Consider the following 18,309-nt stretch of genomic DNA (forward strand, 5'->3'; position numbering starts at 1 on the left):
GTCATGCGACTTTGACATGTTGGCATCAACTCCACTCTTGGAGGTTGATGTTTGTTTGACTTTGTCCTTCAAACCAGATGTACAGCATGAGCAGTAACTCACCAGCACATGATCTCCCGCAGCTTCTCAAGGTTGTCTGCAGTGAAGTACCAGTAACTTCGGTCACATCGGTGGACATCCTTGTCTATACGTTGCAAGTTGATGGCATAGTTGTCCAACTCCTCATCCTGCGATACAATATTTCATTTATTGGAAGGCAAGGGGGGGGGGGGGGGGGGAGATTATAATGAGACACAAATTGAAGTCTATCAGTACAGGGGAGATTATGGAAGACAGAAACCAATAAATGAACAAAAAGCCGCAGTACCGTGTCAGATATGTAAGTGGTGGCCTTGCCATGCACAGGTGTCGTGGAGCAGAGGTAGGAGCGTTATGAAGCTTACTCCCCTATTTAGGGGTTGTTGTGACCGTATTATGGCAGTAAATAAACAACAACAGGTAAGGCCGTGGACATATTGTCGTGTATACGGAATGCATGCAAGAGAATCCACACGTATGGTCACGTATGCAAAGAGAGTGGCCGCAAAAAAACCAAAACTGTAATAGGCCAATTGAACCTAGATCAACCTAGAACCCAGATCAATAATGACTCCCTATAAATGCATTGGAAATAGAGGGGTATAGGGATATTGGCAAAACTTGTATGTAGCTTGTTTGGCTAGGCGAGGGTATCTGGTGTTGGTGTAGTGCAGGTATGTATGATGGGCTGAATGACCTCTTCCTGCACCAAAGATCCTTGTAACCATTAGGTGTGACCAATCATGCAAACCCTACGTCACACCTATACCAATGGTCACTACTAACCTGACATACCTCTACCCCATGGCAGAATGAGAAAAGACTTCTCCACGCTACTGTTAACAATTTAAATGCAAATGGAAATACTAAAACCCAGAATACAACTCTATTTAATAAATCACTAAGGTAAACAACCTTAGGGGAGGGGGAGGGTGGAGGGGGGAGGGATGGGGAGGGGAGGACGGAGGGGGGAGGGGGAAGGGGGAGGGAAGGGGAGGGCCAGTCAACAATGACGTTGCAGTTCTCATGGTCAGAGAGCAGCACAACAATCGCGACATCGTCCTGCATCTTCGCAACAGCACGAAGCGGATTTTGGAGACTCACCGATCCTGTGACGCCCTCCAGTACCGGCGTTGCCGGGCGGGGGAAGGGAGACCCGTACATTCCCAACCCGTACATTCGCCCTCTCGACTCAAGCTCACTCGGACAAAAGCCTCGCACAAATTACACTGTGAAGGCCCAATGGCCATGTCTATGCCACAAATCAAGTACGTGAGCGAGTCGGGCGCACTGAATTGAAAATATATAGAACACTCATACTCCGTGAAAAGTGAAGCCGCCGTGTCGCCATCTTGGTTAGCACGACTCGACCAACTCGCTTCGCGGATCTCGTTTGTTTTGAACGTGTGAATTACGTGCGAACGCGTAACTGTGAGTTTATGGCGGCAAGGAGCATCACGTGATCGCTCTGAGCGAATCAGCGCGCTGCTCTGCCACCTGATCAGATTCTGTGTATAATCTTCCTCGCTGAAATGCGCTGAGGTAACTCTGAATAAAAAATATGGATCTCGTAAAGATGAAAGAAAAAAAAACCTATGTGGTGTGAATGGCAATGTTCCTCGCTGAAATGTGAAAAACGCAATCGCCTTTCGCTCTGAAATACGTGCGAACGCGTAACTGAGTTTATGGCGGCAAGGAGCATCACGTGATCGCTCTGAGCGAATCAGCGCGCTGCTCTGCCACCGGTCAGATTCCGTGCATAATATTCCTCGCTGAAATGCGCTGAGGTAAAAATATGGTAAAAAAATATTATGAAATATTTTTTTTTAGGTCGGCCATGTTCTTCCCAGGCTCAATGGCCATGTCTATCCCAAATATCAAGCACGTGAGCCTCTCCGTTTAGGAGTCTATCGGTAACATTACACACACACAAACTGTGTTTTATATATATAGATGGTGAAGCAGAAAGACTTGCTACCTGGCATATCAACGATGAACGTCATCAATTCTGACAAAATGAATACTGCATATTCATGTAGAACTTGTGATCACATGAGTATAATTAGCAACCGAAAGACACGATGACAATGAAAAATCATATCCTCAACCATACTGCATCGGGTGCCGTGCAGGTAAAAAAAGGGCCACGTCCCCCAGTTAGCGACCAGGCTGGGATCCAAAGGTCAGTGGCTGGTCAACCACCACAACAGCAACAACACCACAACAGCAACACCACCACAACAGCAACAACACCATCAACAGCAGACTCTTCTAAAATGTAAAGATCCAATGTTACCATGATGATGTCAACATCCGTTATCAAGGAGAAGGGTAGACTTTAGTTATCAAGGAGAAGGGTAGACTTTAGTTATCAAGGAGAAGGGTAGACTTTAGTTATCAAGGAGAAGGGTAGACTTTAGTTATCAAGGAGAAGGGTAGACTTTAGTTATCAAGGAGAAGGGTATACTTTAGTTATCAAGTAGCAGGGTAGACTTTAGTTATCAAGGAGAAGGGTCGACTTTAGTTATCAAGGAGAAGGGTAGACTTTAGTTATCAAGGAGAAGGGTAGACTTTAGTTATCAAGGAGAAGGGTAGACTTTAGTTATCAAGGAGAAGGGTAGACCTGAATGCTTCAGTTGGGAGTGTTGGCCTACTTATTAGCAACATTGCATATAAAACCCTGAATCTTACTATAATTCACCAAATGTCTGTCCGTCCGTCCGTCTGTTCCCAGGTACCGCAAAAACGGCTGAACCGATCGCAACGAAATTTTGGGTGGGTAATCCTGGAACCCCGTGGAGTAAAATAGGCTATATTGTTTTCCCAATTTTCCCCCAATTTTTCAAATTTTCCAGTTTTTCCAAACACGATGGAATAATATTTACCGATATGAACAGTGATGTGGCTTTTATTGAAATTCTACAAATACTGTTTAGATTTTGATGATTTGCGTGTGATGTGATTTAACGGATGTTTATATAAATCGTTTAAAATTAAAATATAAAAAAAGCCTTCAATTTCTGATATTTTACCTTTTCATTTGGGCCTCCCAATTGAAGCCCCGCCCGTAGGGGTGGTACCGTTGCTTGTAACATTAAATCTATCAATAGCGGTAGAATGGTAGAGCAACCTTCAAAAGTAATCTTGAAGCAACAACAATATCATGTTGCAGTCCAACCAACGTATCATCGGAGGAAGATGCATTAGCTTTCTTCGATCTTCTTACAGAACTTATAAACGATGTCCCGAAACATAACACTATCATCGTCGGAGGGGATAAAATCTGACCGATCAAAATCGACTCGATGATTATAGAAAACCTTTCCACTATATGGCCGCAAACTTGAACAAACAAAGGAATTGGTCTGGGAAGAAGGGAAACAAAATCATCAGAGAGTAACAGCAGGGATAAAGAAATGATCAACATGGAAGGAAAGGCGGGCTTGCTCCGGTATGTTCATGGCCCCCGTCGCTATACTGAGCAGTTCTGAGCAGTTCTCAAGACCAATCTTGCGTGACAAACTGACCGAGAGCCCTCCTATCCAGGTTGGGTAACTTCGCGTGACGCATTGTCTCACCTTCATCATCAGAGAGTAACAGCAGGGATAAAGAAATGATCAACATGGAAGGAAAGGCGGGCTTGCTCCGGTATGTTCATGGCCCCCGTCGCTATACTGAGCTATACTGAGCAGTTCTCAAGACCAATCTTGCGTGACAAACTGACCGAGAGCCCTCCTATCCAGGTTGGGTAACTTCGCGTGACGCATTGTCTCACCTTGCGTGAACCACATCACAACCCACAGCACGGTGTGTCCCTGTGCGCTGGAGGGTTTATCCTCACCGACTTCCAAGAGGATGTCTTTGGTCAATGGGACGGTGTACGTCGATAGTGGGGAGGGCATAGGAAACCATAATCATGAAATAAGGAGGGAGGAATGAGGGGAACCAGGAAACACTGTCCCTCTAAGTAAATAAATGAATGGTAATCGATGTTGACGCACGTATTCACATGTGGACAATACATGAGATGTGACACCTGCTCGTTGTCAACATTTATACATGGGGATTTGGGGAAGGGGTGTATTGTGTATTTTAATATCACAAGTACAACATGATGGTTGCCATATGCCATAATCACAACTACAAAGTCAATGATTATCTCTTCTTTCTTTTTTACCTTTCCCCTCTCACAAGTTACCTAGCTTTGTTTATTCCCCTTTTTATACTCCTTTCCACCTTCTGTATGGCCTTCCTCTTCCCCTGATCTAATCCCACATGGGGGTATGAATTGTTCAACGCTTCATGACACCTTTTTTTAATACAAAAGTTGACGCTCATGGAGGAACTGAATGACAAAGGGCAGCAGGTAACTTTCTACAATACCATACATCATATTTCCTTCTATTTTATGACTTGTATTTTCTTTTATGTAATAACATGAAAGTTACAAATCTTCAACAAGTCTTGACTCAGGTTAACGAAAAGGAAAACGATACATACCGAGAAAGCTGCTAAGGGCTGTGGTGTTTCCATTGGGACCTCTTGGGAGGTCTGCAGTTCAACGCCCCCAACACCATGTTGGTTATACTCATCAACCACCTCAACCTGGACGTTCGCATGAATGGCATCAACGTTAACAGGAACCCGCTCAGCCTCTGGGTTTTCCAGGCTGACCTGCCTGGAGCCAGATCCGAGATCCATGGATGCAGAAGTAGGTTCCGGGTCCTCAGTCGATTCAAACACCTGGAAAGCCGTGAAGGAAATGTCTTATTTTCAAGGAAGGAAAATATAAACTCTGAACTCCTCTCCTCCCCTTCTTTCTTCCACCAAAATAATCATCATCATCATTTATTGTCCCCCGTCGCTCAGCGGAGCGAAAGGGGGACTATGGCTTTCCCCTCCGTCCGTGTGTCCGTCCGTCCGTCCGTGCGTGCGTGCGTGTGTGCGTGCGTGCGGTCGTGCGTGCGTGCGTAAGCGAAGGACCGCATTCGAATTTGGTGTGTGGGTGCAACCCACGTCAAAATCCAAGATGGCCGCCGCCATGTATGTCTGATGCCATGTGTCTGAACCTTGTAACCTGCATATCTTGAAAAATACGCGAAGTACCAACATCTAATCTGGTGTGTGGGTGTATCTAGGCATAAGGAAGAACGCTATTGAAAATTGGGTCGCCACGTCAAAATCCAAAATGGCCGCCACCATATATATGTCTGAACCTTGTGAGCGAAATATCTTGAAAAATACGCGAAGTACCAACTTCTAATCTCGTGTGTGGGTGTATCTAGGCATATGGAAGAACGCTATTGAAAATTGGGTCGCCACGTCAAAAACCAAGATGGCCGCCACCATATATACACAAAGAATTAAGTTAAGCACCCCCCCCCCGTTTTTTTACAACCTCGCACATTACAAGTTTGTTGTCGTCAAAACAGTGTAATATACCCATGATATTGCTATATTTTCTGGAGAAGTGATATTATGGTCACATAAAAACATAACAATCATGCCGTTTTCAATATTTTATTCTGAATAATTTAAGGTGAAATTTTTTGGGAATTTTAGGCATATTTTCACCTCAATTAAAGTATGGAGCTATAGGTCCATCACGGACAGTGTGGATGACGTTTATGTTTTCTAACGTACAGTCATTGTTCTGAGAAGACCTCTAGCGATCTTTGCGTCAATAACGTGTGTAGGACCCACGTGATCGGATCACTGACTCAACCCTACGTCTCATAGACCCTGTAAGCCGTCGTATGCGTTGCTGTGGCAGGTTGTTCCATTCCCGATGTAATGCACGTTCCTCACATACCTTAGAATATATGCCAATGTATACATATACACAAAGAATATATATTAGGGGGTGCTTACCTTAATTCGTTGTGTAGGGGTGCTTAACTTAATTCTTTGTGTATATATGTCTGAACCTTGTGAGCGAAATATCTTGAAAAATAAGCGATGTATAAACTTATAATCTGGTGTGTGGGTGTATCTAGGCATAAGGAAGAACCCTATTGAAAATTGGGTCGCCACGTCAAAATCCAAGATGGCCGCCGCCATGTATATCTGAACCTTGTGAGCGGAATATCTTGAAAAATAAGCGCAGTACCAACTTCTAATCTGGTGTGTGGGTGTATCTCGGCATAAGGAAGAAGGCGATTGAAAATTGGGTCGCCACGTCAAAATCCAAGATGGCCGCCTTGCGTCTTCCACTTTGTCAACTCGCATCATTTCACCGACGGGGGACCTAGGCGTAACGCTTGTTATTATGATTAATGATGGCTATGATACCAATATGACATCCCTTTGTTGAGACTTATAATGACAATAACATTCTAAAATATACTACTAAAGCGCGGCGTTACGTGCGCTGCTTGCGAGCAAGGAGGAAGCGGACAAGCGGTAACTTATAAGCGTCTTTATTTCAGGAGCTCACTTTAACACTAGCGCGCTCCGGGCTGCGCGCCCCGTGTATATCCTCAGGCCACGCCTACCCCTCGGGTGTGGCCGCCGCCCACTTGGTGCGCGGAATGATGTCACCACGCCAGTGGGCTTTCGTGTCCGCCACACGCACCCCCCCACCCCCAGAATTCCCGCGCACCTGGAGGGCCAGTTTGCGGGGCAGACGGATGACCCGGCTGAAGCGCCCCCTGGCGATCGGCGGCGTCCGGGGTGCAGGGATGCCAGGTGGGATGCCCCTGGCTGCCCCTGGGATGGGTGCAGGGCCGGGGGGCGGCATGGCGGCGGGGCTGGGCGGTGCCGGGGGTCCGCCCGCAGGGGGGGCGGCCCCGACGTGGGGGTCGGGCCACTGGCGGTGGATGGTCCACGTCGAGGTGGGCCGGCTTGAGGCGGTCTACAGAAACGCGGTCAGGAGTACCGCCGATGTCCAGGGTGAAGTGCTTCGCCCCGGTCTCCAGCACGCGGAAAGGCCCGTCGTACGGGGGCCGCAGTGGTGTCCGGTGGGCATCGTGGCGGACGAAGACGTACTCCGCCGTGCGAAGCTCCGGGGCGACGTGCGTCGGTGGGTGCCCGTGGCATGCCGTTGGCACCGGGGCGAACCTCTGGGCGGTCTCTTGCAGAGCGGAGCCCTGCTGTGCCGAGGACCTTGGTGCCGTGGAGTCGGGGAGGAACTCACCCGGCACCCGCAGCGGTTGCCCAAAGACCAACTCCGGATGTTGGTCTGAAACAGCGGACAGCAGCGGATGAAACCCTGCGAGGGGGGCAGAGGTCCCACCAGGTCCACGTGGACGTGGTCAAACCGGCGTTCCGGCACCGTGAACGGGGCCAAAGGGGCCTGGGTGTGCCGGTGCACCTTGGAGCGCTGGCACGCGAGGCACGTCCTGGCCCAGCCGCGGACGGCCTTCCGGAGGCCATGCCAGACGAACTTGTCGGCGATCAACCTTTGGGAGGCCCTCGCGCCCGGGTGGGACAGGCCGTGGATGGCGTCAAACACCTGGCGCTGCCAGCCCGCGGGCACGATGGGGCGAGGCCGCCCGAGGGAGACGTCGCACAAGAGGGCCGTGCCCGCGCCGTCGAACGGCACCTCGGTGACGCGGAGGCCCATGACGGCGGTCCGCAAGGCCTGGACGTCGGGGTCAGCGGCCTGGTCCGCTGCCATCCGGGCATAGTCGATGCCGAGGTGGACTGCGTGGGCGACGGCCCGGGAAAGGCAATCCGCCACCGGGTTGTCCTTCCCCGCGACGTGCCGGATGTCCGTCGTGTACTCGGACACGGCCGAGAGGTGACGCTGCTGCCGGGCCGACCACGGCTCGGTGACCTTGCCCATCGCGAAGATCAGCGGCTTGTGGTCGACGAAGGCCGTGAACGCATGGCCCTCGAGCAGATGGCGGAAGTGCCTGACCGCCAAGTGAAGCCCGAGCAACTCGCGGTCGAAGGTACTGTAACGGCGTTCGGGTGGGCGAAGCTGCCGGCTAAAGAACGCCAGCGGTTGCCAAGCTCCACGCACCCATTGCTCGTGCACCGCACCCACCGCGTAGTCCGAGGCGTCGGTGGTGAGGGCGATCGGTGCATCGGGCGCCGGGTGCGCGAGCATGGTGGCGTTAGCCAAGGCGAGCTTCGCGCCCTTGAACGCCGTGTCCATCTGCTCGGTCCAGGTAACGTCGCCTTTGCCCGGCTTACCTCGGAGAGCTTCGTGCAGGGGGCGCAGGAGCTGGGCGATACGGGGCAGGAACCGATGGTAAAAGTTCACCATTCCCAGGAACTCCTGCAGCCCTCTGATCGTGCGGGGGCGCGGAAACCCCTTCACCGCCTCCACCTTGGCCGGCAGGGGGACGCCTCCGTGCCTGGTGACACGGTGCCCCAGAAAATCGATTATGGCGGCGCCGAACCGGCACTTTGCGGGGTTCACAATCAGGCCATGCTGGCCCAGGCGTTCGAAGAGCGTGCGGAGGTGGCGTAGGTGCTGTTCGCGGGACGCGCTGGCGACGAGGATATCGTCCAGGTAGACGTAGACAAAATCCAAGTCGCGCAGGACGCTGTCCATCAGTCGCTGGAACGCCTGAGCCGCATTCTTCAGACCGAAGGGCATCCGCAGGAACTCGAAGAGTCCGAATGGCATGATGACGCCGTCTTCGGGACGTCCTCTGGCCTGACGGGGACCTGATGGTAGCCGCGTATGAGGTCCACCTTTGAAAAGAAGGACATCCCCGCTAACCGGGCAGAAAAGTCCTGAATGTGGGGGATGGGGTAGCGGTCGGGAGTGGTGGCATCATTGAGACGGCGATAGTCCCCGCACGGTCACCATCCCCCGCCGGGCTTCGGCACGATGTGCAGCGGCGACGCCCAAGCACTCTCCGAGCGCCGAATGATGCCGAGTCGCTCCAGGGTAGCGAACGCCGCTTTTGCCACCGCCAGCTTCGTCGGCTCGAGGCGGCGTGCCCGGGCGTAGACCGGTGGCCCGACGGTGGGGATGTGATGGGCCACCCCGTGCTTGACGGCCCCCGCCGAGAAGGTGGGCCGCGTGAGGGCCGGGAAGCCGGCGAGGAGGCGGGTGAATGCATCCGCTGCCGGAAGCGTACAGATCAACGTGGCCGGAACCGAACCTTTCGGCAAGCCGCTTGGCAAGCCGCTCGGCGAGCCGCTCGTTGAGCTGCTCGACGAGCTGGACAGCGCACAAGCGAGCGAGCTGAACGTCTCGGCCTGGACAAGACGTCTGCGCTTTACGTCGACCAGGAGCCCATTAGCGCACAGGAAGTCCGCGCCAAGCAGTGCCATGGGCACGTCGGCGGTGACGAACGTCCATCGGAAAACCTGCCCTCCAAACCGCAGAGAGAGGCAGCGTTTTCCGTACGTACGGATGGGCGTCCTGTTCGCGGCAAGCAGCGCGGGGCCCCCGCCCGCGGCGTGCTTGTCTGACGTACCGGCGGGAACGACCACAAGCGAGCGAGCTGAACGTCTCGGCCTGGACAAGACGTCTGCGCTTTACGTCGACCAGGAGCCCATTAGCGCACAGGAAGTCCGCGCCAAGCAGTGCCATGGGCACGTCGGCGGTGACGAACGTCCATCGGAAAACCTGCCCTCCAAACCGCAGAGAGAGGCAGCGTTTTCCGTACGTACGGATGGGCGTCCTGTTCGCGGCAAGCAGCGCGGGGCCCCCGCCCGCGGCGTGCTTGTCTGACGTACCGGCGGGAACGACACTCACCTGCGCACCCGTGTCGCACAGGTAACGGCGCCCGGATAAGGTGTCCGTTATGAACAGCAAGCTGCTCGAACGGCCGGCGCTCATCGCCACTATTGAGCGCCGGCCCGGGCGTTTCCCGACCTGTTGAAGGAGCATGGTGGATGACACTGCCGAGCCTCATGGCCGAACTTGGCGTGGAACCAGCACCAGGTGGTGGAGCTGGAGGAGCGCGGCTGACTCCGCCAGGCCGGTGGAGTTGGCGGTTTTCCCCGCGGTGGCGGTTTTCGCCGCTGCGGTGGGCGGAGCGTGGCGGCGGTCACGAGGTGCGTATCAGCATGCTGCGTATGCTGTGTAAGCTGATGCTGTGGATCAGCATCATCAGCAGCATCAGCCTCGAGGTCCGTGACGGCCGCAAAGTACCTGTCCGCCTCGGCTGCCAATGCTCAGGGTTCCGTTAGCACGGTCCCGGCCAACGCGAGGCGAACCTGCGCTGGAAGTTGGCGACGGAAAAGCGCCCGGAATAGAGAACCGGGGGCTTCGTCGCCCAAAAGTGACAGCATATGGTCCATTCGGACTGATGGGCGCGTGTCGCCGAGCTCGGGGAGATCCAGGAGGCGGTCGGCCCGTGCGTCGTCCGTGAGGCCGAACGTGGCTAGGAGTAGCTGCTTGAGTGCCTTGTACTTGTGGCGGTCCGGTGGGTGGCGAAGGACGGACACAACTCGAGCGGCCGTGCCGGGCCCGAGGGAGGCGACGACGTGGCAGTAGCGCGTGTCGTCGCCGGTGAGGCGCCGAAGCTGAAATTGGGCTTCGGCTTGGACGAACCAGACTTCGGCCTGGGCCTCCCAAAATTCGGGAAATTTGATGAAGTTGGCCATGGCAATGGCGTCGTGTGTGGAAGGATCGCTACGGCAGATCCAACGTCGAGGGTCACCAGTAAAGCGCGGCGTTACGCGCGCTGCTTGCGAGCAAGGAGGAAGCGGACAAGCGGTAACTTATAAGCGTCTTTATTTCAGGAGCTCACTGTAACACTAGCGCGCTCCGGGCTGCGCGCCCCGTGTATATCCTCAGGCCACGCCTACCCCTCCGGCGTGGCCGCCGCCCACTTGGTGCGCGGAATGATGTCACCACGACAGTGGGCTTTCGTGTCCGCCACACTACTATAATAAGATGATGACTGTGATAACAGTTATAATTATGACAAGCGTTACGCCTAGGTCCCCCGTCGGGGAAGTGATGTGAGTTGACAAAGTGGAACACGCAGAAAACATGCTATGATATGATATTTCGCTCACAAGGGTCAGACAAACATAGAGGCGGCCATCTTGGATTTTGACGTGGCGACCCAATTTTCAATAGTGTTCTTCCTTATGCCTAGATACACCCAAACACCAGAAGGTACTTTGCTTATTTTTCAAGATATTTCGCTCAAGGTTCAGACATATATATGGTGGCGGCCGTCCTGGATTTTGACGTGGCGACCCACTTTACAATAGCGGTCTTCCTTATGCCGAGATACACCCACACACCAAATTAGAAGTTGGTACTTCGCTTATCTTTCAAGATATTCTTCGCACAAGATTCAGACATACATGGCGGTGGCCATCTTGGATTTTGACGTGGCGACCCAATTTTAAACAGCGTTCTTCCGTGTGCCTAGATACACCCACACACCAGATTAGAAGTTGGTACTTCGCTTATTTTTCGAGATATTTCGCTCACAAGGTTCAGACATATATATATGGTGGCGGCCATCTTGGATTTTGACGTGGCAACCCAATTTTCAATAGCCTTCTTCCTTATGGCGAGATACACCCATACACCAAATTAGAAGTTGGTACTTCGCTTATTTTTCAAGATATTCATCAGACATACATGGCGGTGGCCATCTTGGATTTTGACGTGGCGACCCAATTTTCAATAGCCTTCTTCCTTATGCCTAGATACACCCACACACCAGATTACAAGTTGGTACTTCGCTTATTTTTCAAGATATTTCGCTCACAATGTTCAGACATATATATGGTGGCGGGCATCTTGGATTTTGACGTGGCGACCCAATTTTCAAAAGCGTTCTTCCTTATGCTGAGATACACCCACACACCAAATTAGAAGCTGGTACTTTGCTTATTTTTCAAGATATTCATCTCACAAGTTTCAGACATACATGGCGGTGGCCATCTTGGCTTTTGACGTGGCGACCCGATTTTAAAGAGCTTTCTCGCTTGTGCCTAGATACACCCACACACCAGATTAGACGTTGGTACTTCACTTATTTTTCGAGATATTTCGCTCACAAGTTTCAGGCATATATATGGTGGCGGCCATCTTGGATTTTGACGTGGCGACCCAATTTTCAATAGCTTTCGTCCTTATGCCGAGATACACCCACACACCAAATTAGAAGTTGGTACTTCGCTTATTTTTCAAGATATTCATCTCACAAGGTTCAGACATACATGGCGGCGGCCATCTTGGATTTTGACGTGGCGACCCAATTTTCAATAGCGTTCTTCCTTATGCGTAGATACACCCACACACCATATTAGAAGTTGGTACTTCGCTTATTTTTCAAGATATGCAGGTTACAAGGTTCAGACATACATGGCGGCGGCCATCTTGGATTTTGACGTGGGTTGCACCCACACACCAAATTCGAATGCGGTCCTTCGCTTACGCACGCACGCACGCCCGCACGCACACACGCACGCCCGCACGCACGCACGGACGGACGGACGGACACACGGACGGAGGGGAAAGCCATAGTCCCCCTTTCGCTCCGCTGAGCGACGGGGGACAAAAACGGAATCTAAGCACCACTATTGAAGGCAAGAGCTCTGTGCTGCCCCTTCAAAAGGGGTAGGGGGAGTGGGGATGAAGTGCATATTTGTTGAAGGAAGTAAAATGATGAGGAGGAAAAAGAAGGATAATGATATTTGTTCTGATGAAGTTCTGTGGCATTATTTTGTTGTGTCTCTAGAGTAGGATTATGAGGAAGGCCAGAGGGGCACCAAGTGGCCAAAACAGGAGCCCCTTTTGTTGGCTGAAGGATGTTGATGATGCAGCTGGTGCGATTACTTTTAAAAATCAAAGGCTCACATATCATTAACTAGATGGTATTCATCGAATACTTACCCGGCGCAGTCGACTTGTTGCGATCCAACTCTTCTGTTTTTGAACATTTTTTTCCTTTGATCCAATATGGCTGCCAGACCATGTGAGCGATGACATCATCAGTTTATATTCTCTAATATAATTGTCGCATAGATCATGCTCAATACATTTCAAACTGATCAGACTAAGCGTTGTCCCTGTCGAATTATGACATCATAATTATGGCACAAATGACGTCATTGTTAACAACATCTATTCCCTATATGGAGTTCTTTACAATGAGCAACGTTTACATTTTTTCCATGCAGTGGTTTTGGAGATATAGAGATGCAACATTTTTCGGTTTTTCCAAGATGGCGCCTGTACCACATGACAGATGACGTCATGATTATCATTTAAAAAGTTATACAGGAGGAGGCGCTCCTATGGTGAAAATTTCATATCAATCGGACCAATGGTTGCCGAGAAAATTAATTTTTAAAATGCAGACATGTACGGCGTAGGACACACGTACGCAACTGCATGCTTAACCCCGCTTTTCGCTTCGTGAGTGCAGGGTAATGATGGAGAGAATGATAGTAAGACTGACAATATTACCCTGGCTGCGATGATTGCGAGGTATTTGTCAGAACTTCATGACGGTGAGTGGCCCGGTGCCGTAGAAAGAAAAAAAGGTTGGAAAATAGGTGGGATGTCTCTCCCAACATGGAGGATTTGCTTCCTGTTGATGATGAAACGAATGGAGAGAGTTTGAGAAAACCTGATGTTCCTACGGGTCTGAGCTCTAGTTTGTTTCAGTAGTGTTCGGACACCATTTTTCAGCAAGCTGGAGAAATTATTTTGTAGTTATTTTACACTCTATTAATGAGGGAAAAAGAGGGGAGGAGGGTCAACCATCCACAACCATTCATGCCCCAAAGTGACCTAAATAGATAAATAAATACAGGTTAGCAGTGAATAATATCAATAAGCAGATGTGGACCAACTGGTAATGATACCAGAAAGGAGTTCAGCCACCTCAATAGCTTGGAATTGACAAAAGAGATTTAAAACATGTTTGGATGTGTGCAGGAGGTGATGGAAATGTGGAATGATCATGTCTTGCTTATTTGTACCTTTTGAGAACAGTTGATCAAGTGGATGTTGTCAGTGAATGTGTTTTGGGATTGTCATGTCTGGGTCCTATCACTAAAGTATATTTGTGGTTCCTTTGGGGGTGTTGTGGAAGGAAATTAATTGCGTACGTAATTTGTGTAAGTTAAATGGATTTCCTTGAGCCTCCACCTGATGTGGCAAACACTTCAGTTTTAATTGCGTACGTAATTTGTGTAAGTTAAGTGGATTTCCTTGAGCCTCCACCTGATGTGGCAAACACTTAAGTTTTATTGTGTACTTAAGCTTCATAAATACATATATTAATCAGCGTTAAGTGTATTCTATTTTAACTGACGAATGATCCCAGGGCGGGCCCATGTGCAAATGGTTGCTGCAGCAACCTGCCTGCTCGGAAAAGCTTCCTGCCGTTTGTAACTCTTATCTTGGGGAAATGAAGGTCAAATCCCTGTTGCATGACGTTCTCCACACCTGGTGCGCAATAATTAAAATTACAAAGCATACTTTGTTTTCCAAAGTACTGTCTATGAGTTCGTAAAACTTTAACCGTATACTCAAATGGTTTGGTTTATAGAACAAACATTTTATTATTAGTAGTATTTTGTATAAGCCTAGAGAAACTTTCTAAAACTATTTTTTAATAAGTGTTGAGCTTCATGCAAAGTTACACCGGCACATCCCACTAAAAAAGATTAGATTGTGACTTAGCAACGACATTGAAGGAGTGTCGTTCTCTGGAGAATCAAATGAACTGCACACTTTCTTTCAAGCCAACACAACTGTGGGTTAATGCTCTATTAATCCCATACACGTTATGGGAATGTTCTGAGACAAAATGGGAAATGTATTATGTTATAACTGTATGCTTCACAATAACTGAGAACTGTATTTTCTGTAACACAAAATCTCTCCCAAGATGAAAGGAATGGACAAAACCAGATGCCCGTCATCACGCTCGAATCTCTTGCAACTTTTCTTATCTCGTTCCCCCATTCCTCTCTCTCCTCCCCTCAGCCCAGCCCCATTCTCTTTTTCTTCACAAGTATAAGAAAGGCTGTGCTGCACAAATGCTTCAGGCTTTTGCTTAGGAATTGTTGTGTTTGTGTGTGTGTGTGTGTTCTTTTTGGATTTGGATTCGTGCCAAGTGGTTTTCTGTATTCCTTTGATGTATATCTTCCTTGTAACATAAGCAAAGTCCGACAGGTTTCATTAAAAATCAGTCAATTATCTTAAACAGTTTGGATATAAATTATTTTGAGTCTTCTGTCTATCATTCAAGGTGTTAGCCTGGTGTTAGCTTAGTGGTTAGGGTGCTGGCTTGGGATCCAAGGATCCTGGGTTTGAATCCCGGTCGATCGCTGAATTAACACCAGGGGGGGTTGACTCAGCCTGTCATCCTCCAGGAGTCGGCAAATTGAGTACCAGTTCACTGGTAATCCCCTGTGTGTCGCAAGGGGTGACTAACAGGGTTGGCGGCAGGAAGGGCATCCGGCCATAAAACATTGCTTCAAAAAGGGGCCATGGTGCCTAAAAAAGGCCGACCCCTGGTCTGCAGGGAAAAATGGCCTCTAAAGGTGGTTCTTGTCTATCATTCAAGGCTAAATTAATTAGTTCCACATCAGGGGTAATCCTTGGAGTTTCTTTGGATGTTTGATGAAAACCTGGAGGAGCTAAAGAGACCATATTATTGTGAAGAGTGCACCAGTAATTATGCATTAGATAAGATTATCTTCTACCAGTCCTTTAAAGCCTTGAAAGTCATGTGCTTACTTTTAGAGTATTCCTGGGGTTTGAGTCCTTTCTGGTGTAAATTCATCCCATTCCCCACTGTTGCAAAGATAAGGTACCCAAAGTAGCATCAATGCGGGGACTGTCAAGTGGCTGAGTTGAAGTGCGTTTCATTGTGGAGGTGAACATAGCGCTGATTTTGGGGCCTGTCCCTTTTGCAAAGAAAGGTTTGAGCATATTTTTTAGAGAAATAAGAAGCGATGAAGTCAATACATGGGTCAGTGGAAGCTCAAGCATAGAGGCAGTTTCGTCAGCTCATCCTGATTGCTCCATTTTTAAGGTATTGGTTCTCTTTTTCAATAAAAATCAATGTGTTGTTTGTGGCAGAGGTGGGTGAATCAGAATCATTTCAGAAAGGATTGCCACAATTGTGTGAGCAAATTGGGAGGCACCATGGTTGGTCTGATTGTACCGTCGGCCATGAGTTACACAGTGTTTTTTTGTCTACGTGCTAGCGCATAACTATCGAGCACAGAGACAGAGACTTGGACAGAAGGTTGGCGACATGGGTGGCAATGGCAAGTGATGTATTCAAGAGTGTGGCATGCATATGGAGCCCTGTTGCTCACAAGTTCCAGTCAAATACACCAGGCAGAGAAACTGAGCCAATACCTCACTACTGACACTCGAGTTGAGCGTGCTCTGCTTCTGCCCCAGACTTCCCAACGACGAGTTTCCTGCATGTCCATTGTCGTTCTTCGTACCGCGTTGCCGCACGGCTGCCTTGCATGTGTGCCACTCTGCCAGCAGTGCCTGGTACCGCTCACGCGTTTCTACGTCCACCTGCAGTAAGCAGCAACAGGCGCTGTCATTACAATATAGGTGAGCTCGATGTTCAATTGAAAAACCAAGTTCGAAACTTACCAGCCTGTTTGTTTCGAGCACCCCGATTCACCGATTGTATCACCGATTGTATCACCGACACCGATTGTATCAGAAAAATTGATTGGATAACTAAAAAACAGGATCCGTGTGGTGAAAACATGCACCGTGTCGCGTTCACCACAACTCATTCCAAAGCGGTAATGGCGGAGTAGGTAAGGCCAGACGTATCGTCTCACACACTGCTCCACTCCACCGTAATACACCCGTTGAAAAAGCTCGCTTTCGCTCAGGTTCTGCAATGAAAATTCATGATCATGAGGCAAGTGCTCAGATGGGGACATGAAACAAACAACGTTAATGAAACGTGTAAGTCATTTACACTGCCATACATTTTGCCAACTGGAAGTGTTTCTAAAATGAATAATTGTTAATACAGAAAAGTTTGACACTAAACTATTATGTTCTAAGTTATTTTAAAGATGAAACGAAAAGTTCAAATAAATATGCATATCCGGGGCAACAAAACACGAGACTCTGTGAAGGTGAGTATGTCGGCCTGCATTGGTGGACAAGGAAAACGATGGATTTTATCAACTAAAAGTTGATAAGTGTATGGTTATATTACCTTACCCTGACCTTAATACATTACATACCAGAAATCCTGCTTTCCAGGACTCCCAGGCATCGCCTGTGATGCCTTCGGAGTCACCAGGGTTTGGAGATAGAGGACATGGCTGCACCAGTGCGGAAAGGTGTGTCCGAACGGTGGTCATGTGCTTGCAGTAGGCGAGCCCTACCAGTGAAAGAGTGAGAACGAGTGGTAAAGACAATGTTCCATCCACATAGGGAAGTGCTTCAGGATAAGCTTGGGCACACGTTTATGATTCCGCGAAACCTACAGCCAAATAAAGCTCGTGACAGAATCTGCTTCTGCATGTTCTCACAAAGGCTCTTCAGAGGCATCCTGCGAGGAAGAATGGCAATAGGAAATCAATGTTTTTGTTTACTCCTGTGTTTACTCCTGCCAATATGCACAAACCAGTGTTCATCTTGGAAAAGATGCCCCTCCCTCATCATCCCCCCTTCCCACGCCTCCTCCCCCCAAGCCCTCTCCCTCCCACACATCTCCCTGCTCTCAAATGTTGTGTTTGTGTGCTTCCCCTTCTCTCCCCATCTTGTCTTCCGCTCCCTCTTTTTATATATTTTGTTTGTCTGGTTGATTTGTTTGTGAAGTAAATGTTAGCTCTTTCACGAGCCTCGATTCAGTATACAAAAAAAGAAGAAGAAAAAAAGAAGAAAAAAAAGATATATGCACGAGGGATGATACTTTAATTACAGGACAAATCTTTCATCTCTGCAATTCTGAGCATGAAGTCATTTATCCATAATGTAATGAGGAAGAACGACCTTCAGAGGCCATTTTTCCCCGCAGAGCAGGGGTCGGCCTTTTTTGGGCACCATGGTCCCCTTTTTGAAGCAATGTTTTATGGCCGGATGCCCTTCCTGCCGCCAATCCTGTTAGTCACCTCTTGCGACACACAGGGAATTACCAGTGAACTGGTGCTCAATTTGCCGACCTCGGAGGGATGACAGGCTGAGTCAACCCCCCTGGTGTTAATTCAGCGATCGACCAGGATTCGAACCCAGGATCCCAAGCCGGCACCCTAACCGCGAGGCCAACACCAGGCTATGAGGCAAGAAAAATATTGCTTTAACGCTGAAATCAATAACAGATACCTGGAATAAAATACCAG

The 18,309-nt window shown here is 49.3% G+C and overlaps 1 protein-coding gene across 1 annotated transcript in view; it reads right to left on the bottom strand.

Annotated features, from left to right (window-relative positions):
• LOC137416593 (small G protein signaling modulator 2) overlaps window positions 1-18,309 on the bottom strand; it is a 113,168-nt gene that overhangs the window by 24,897 nt on the left and 69,962 nt on the right. Inside the window, exons 13-18 of the mRNA XM_078781055.1 lie at window positions 17,455-17,519; window positions 17,209-17,348; window positions 16,720-16,848; window positions 16,343-16,513; window positions 4,579-4,821; window positions 103-227 (exon numbers count right to left, since the gene is read on the bottom strand). Coding sequence (XP_078637181.1) covers window positions 103-227; window positions 4,579-4,821; window positions 16,343-16,513; window positions 16,720-16,848; window positions 17,209-17,348; window positions 17,455-17,519 — 873 coding nt within the window. The remainder of the gene's footprint in view (window positions 1-102; window positions 228-4,578; window positions 4,822-16,342; window positions 16,514-16,719; window positions 16,849-17,208; window positions 17,349-17,454; window positions 17,520-18,309) is intronic.

Source organism: Myxine glutinosa, chromosome 6 (genome assembly GCF_964187855.1).
Source record: "Myxine glutinosa chromosome 6, kmMyxGlut1.1, whole genome shotgun sequence".
In the NCBI taxonomy this organism is placed as follows: domain Eukaryota; kingdom Metazoa; phylum Chordata; class Myxini; order Myxiniformes; family Myxinidae; genus Myxine; species Myxine glutinosa.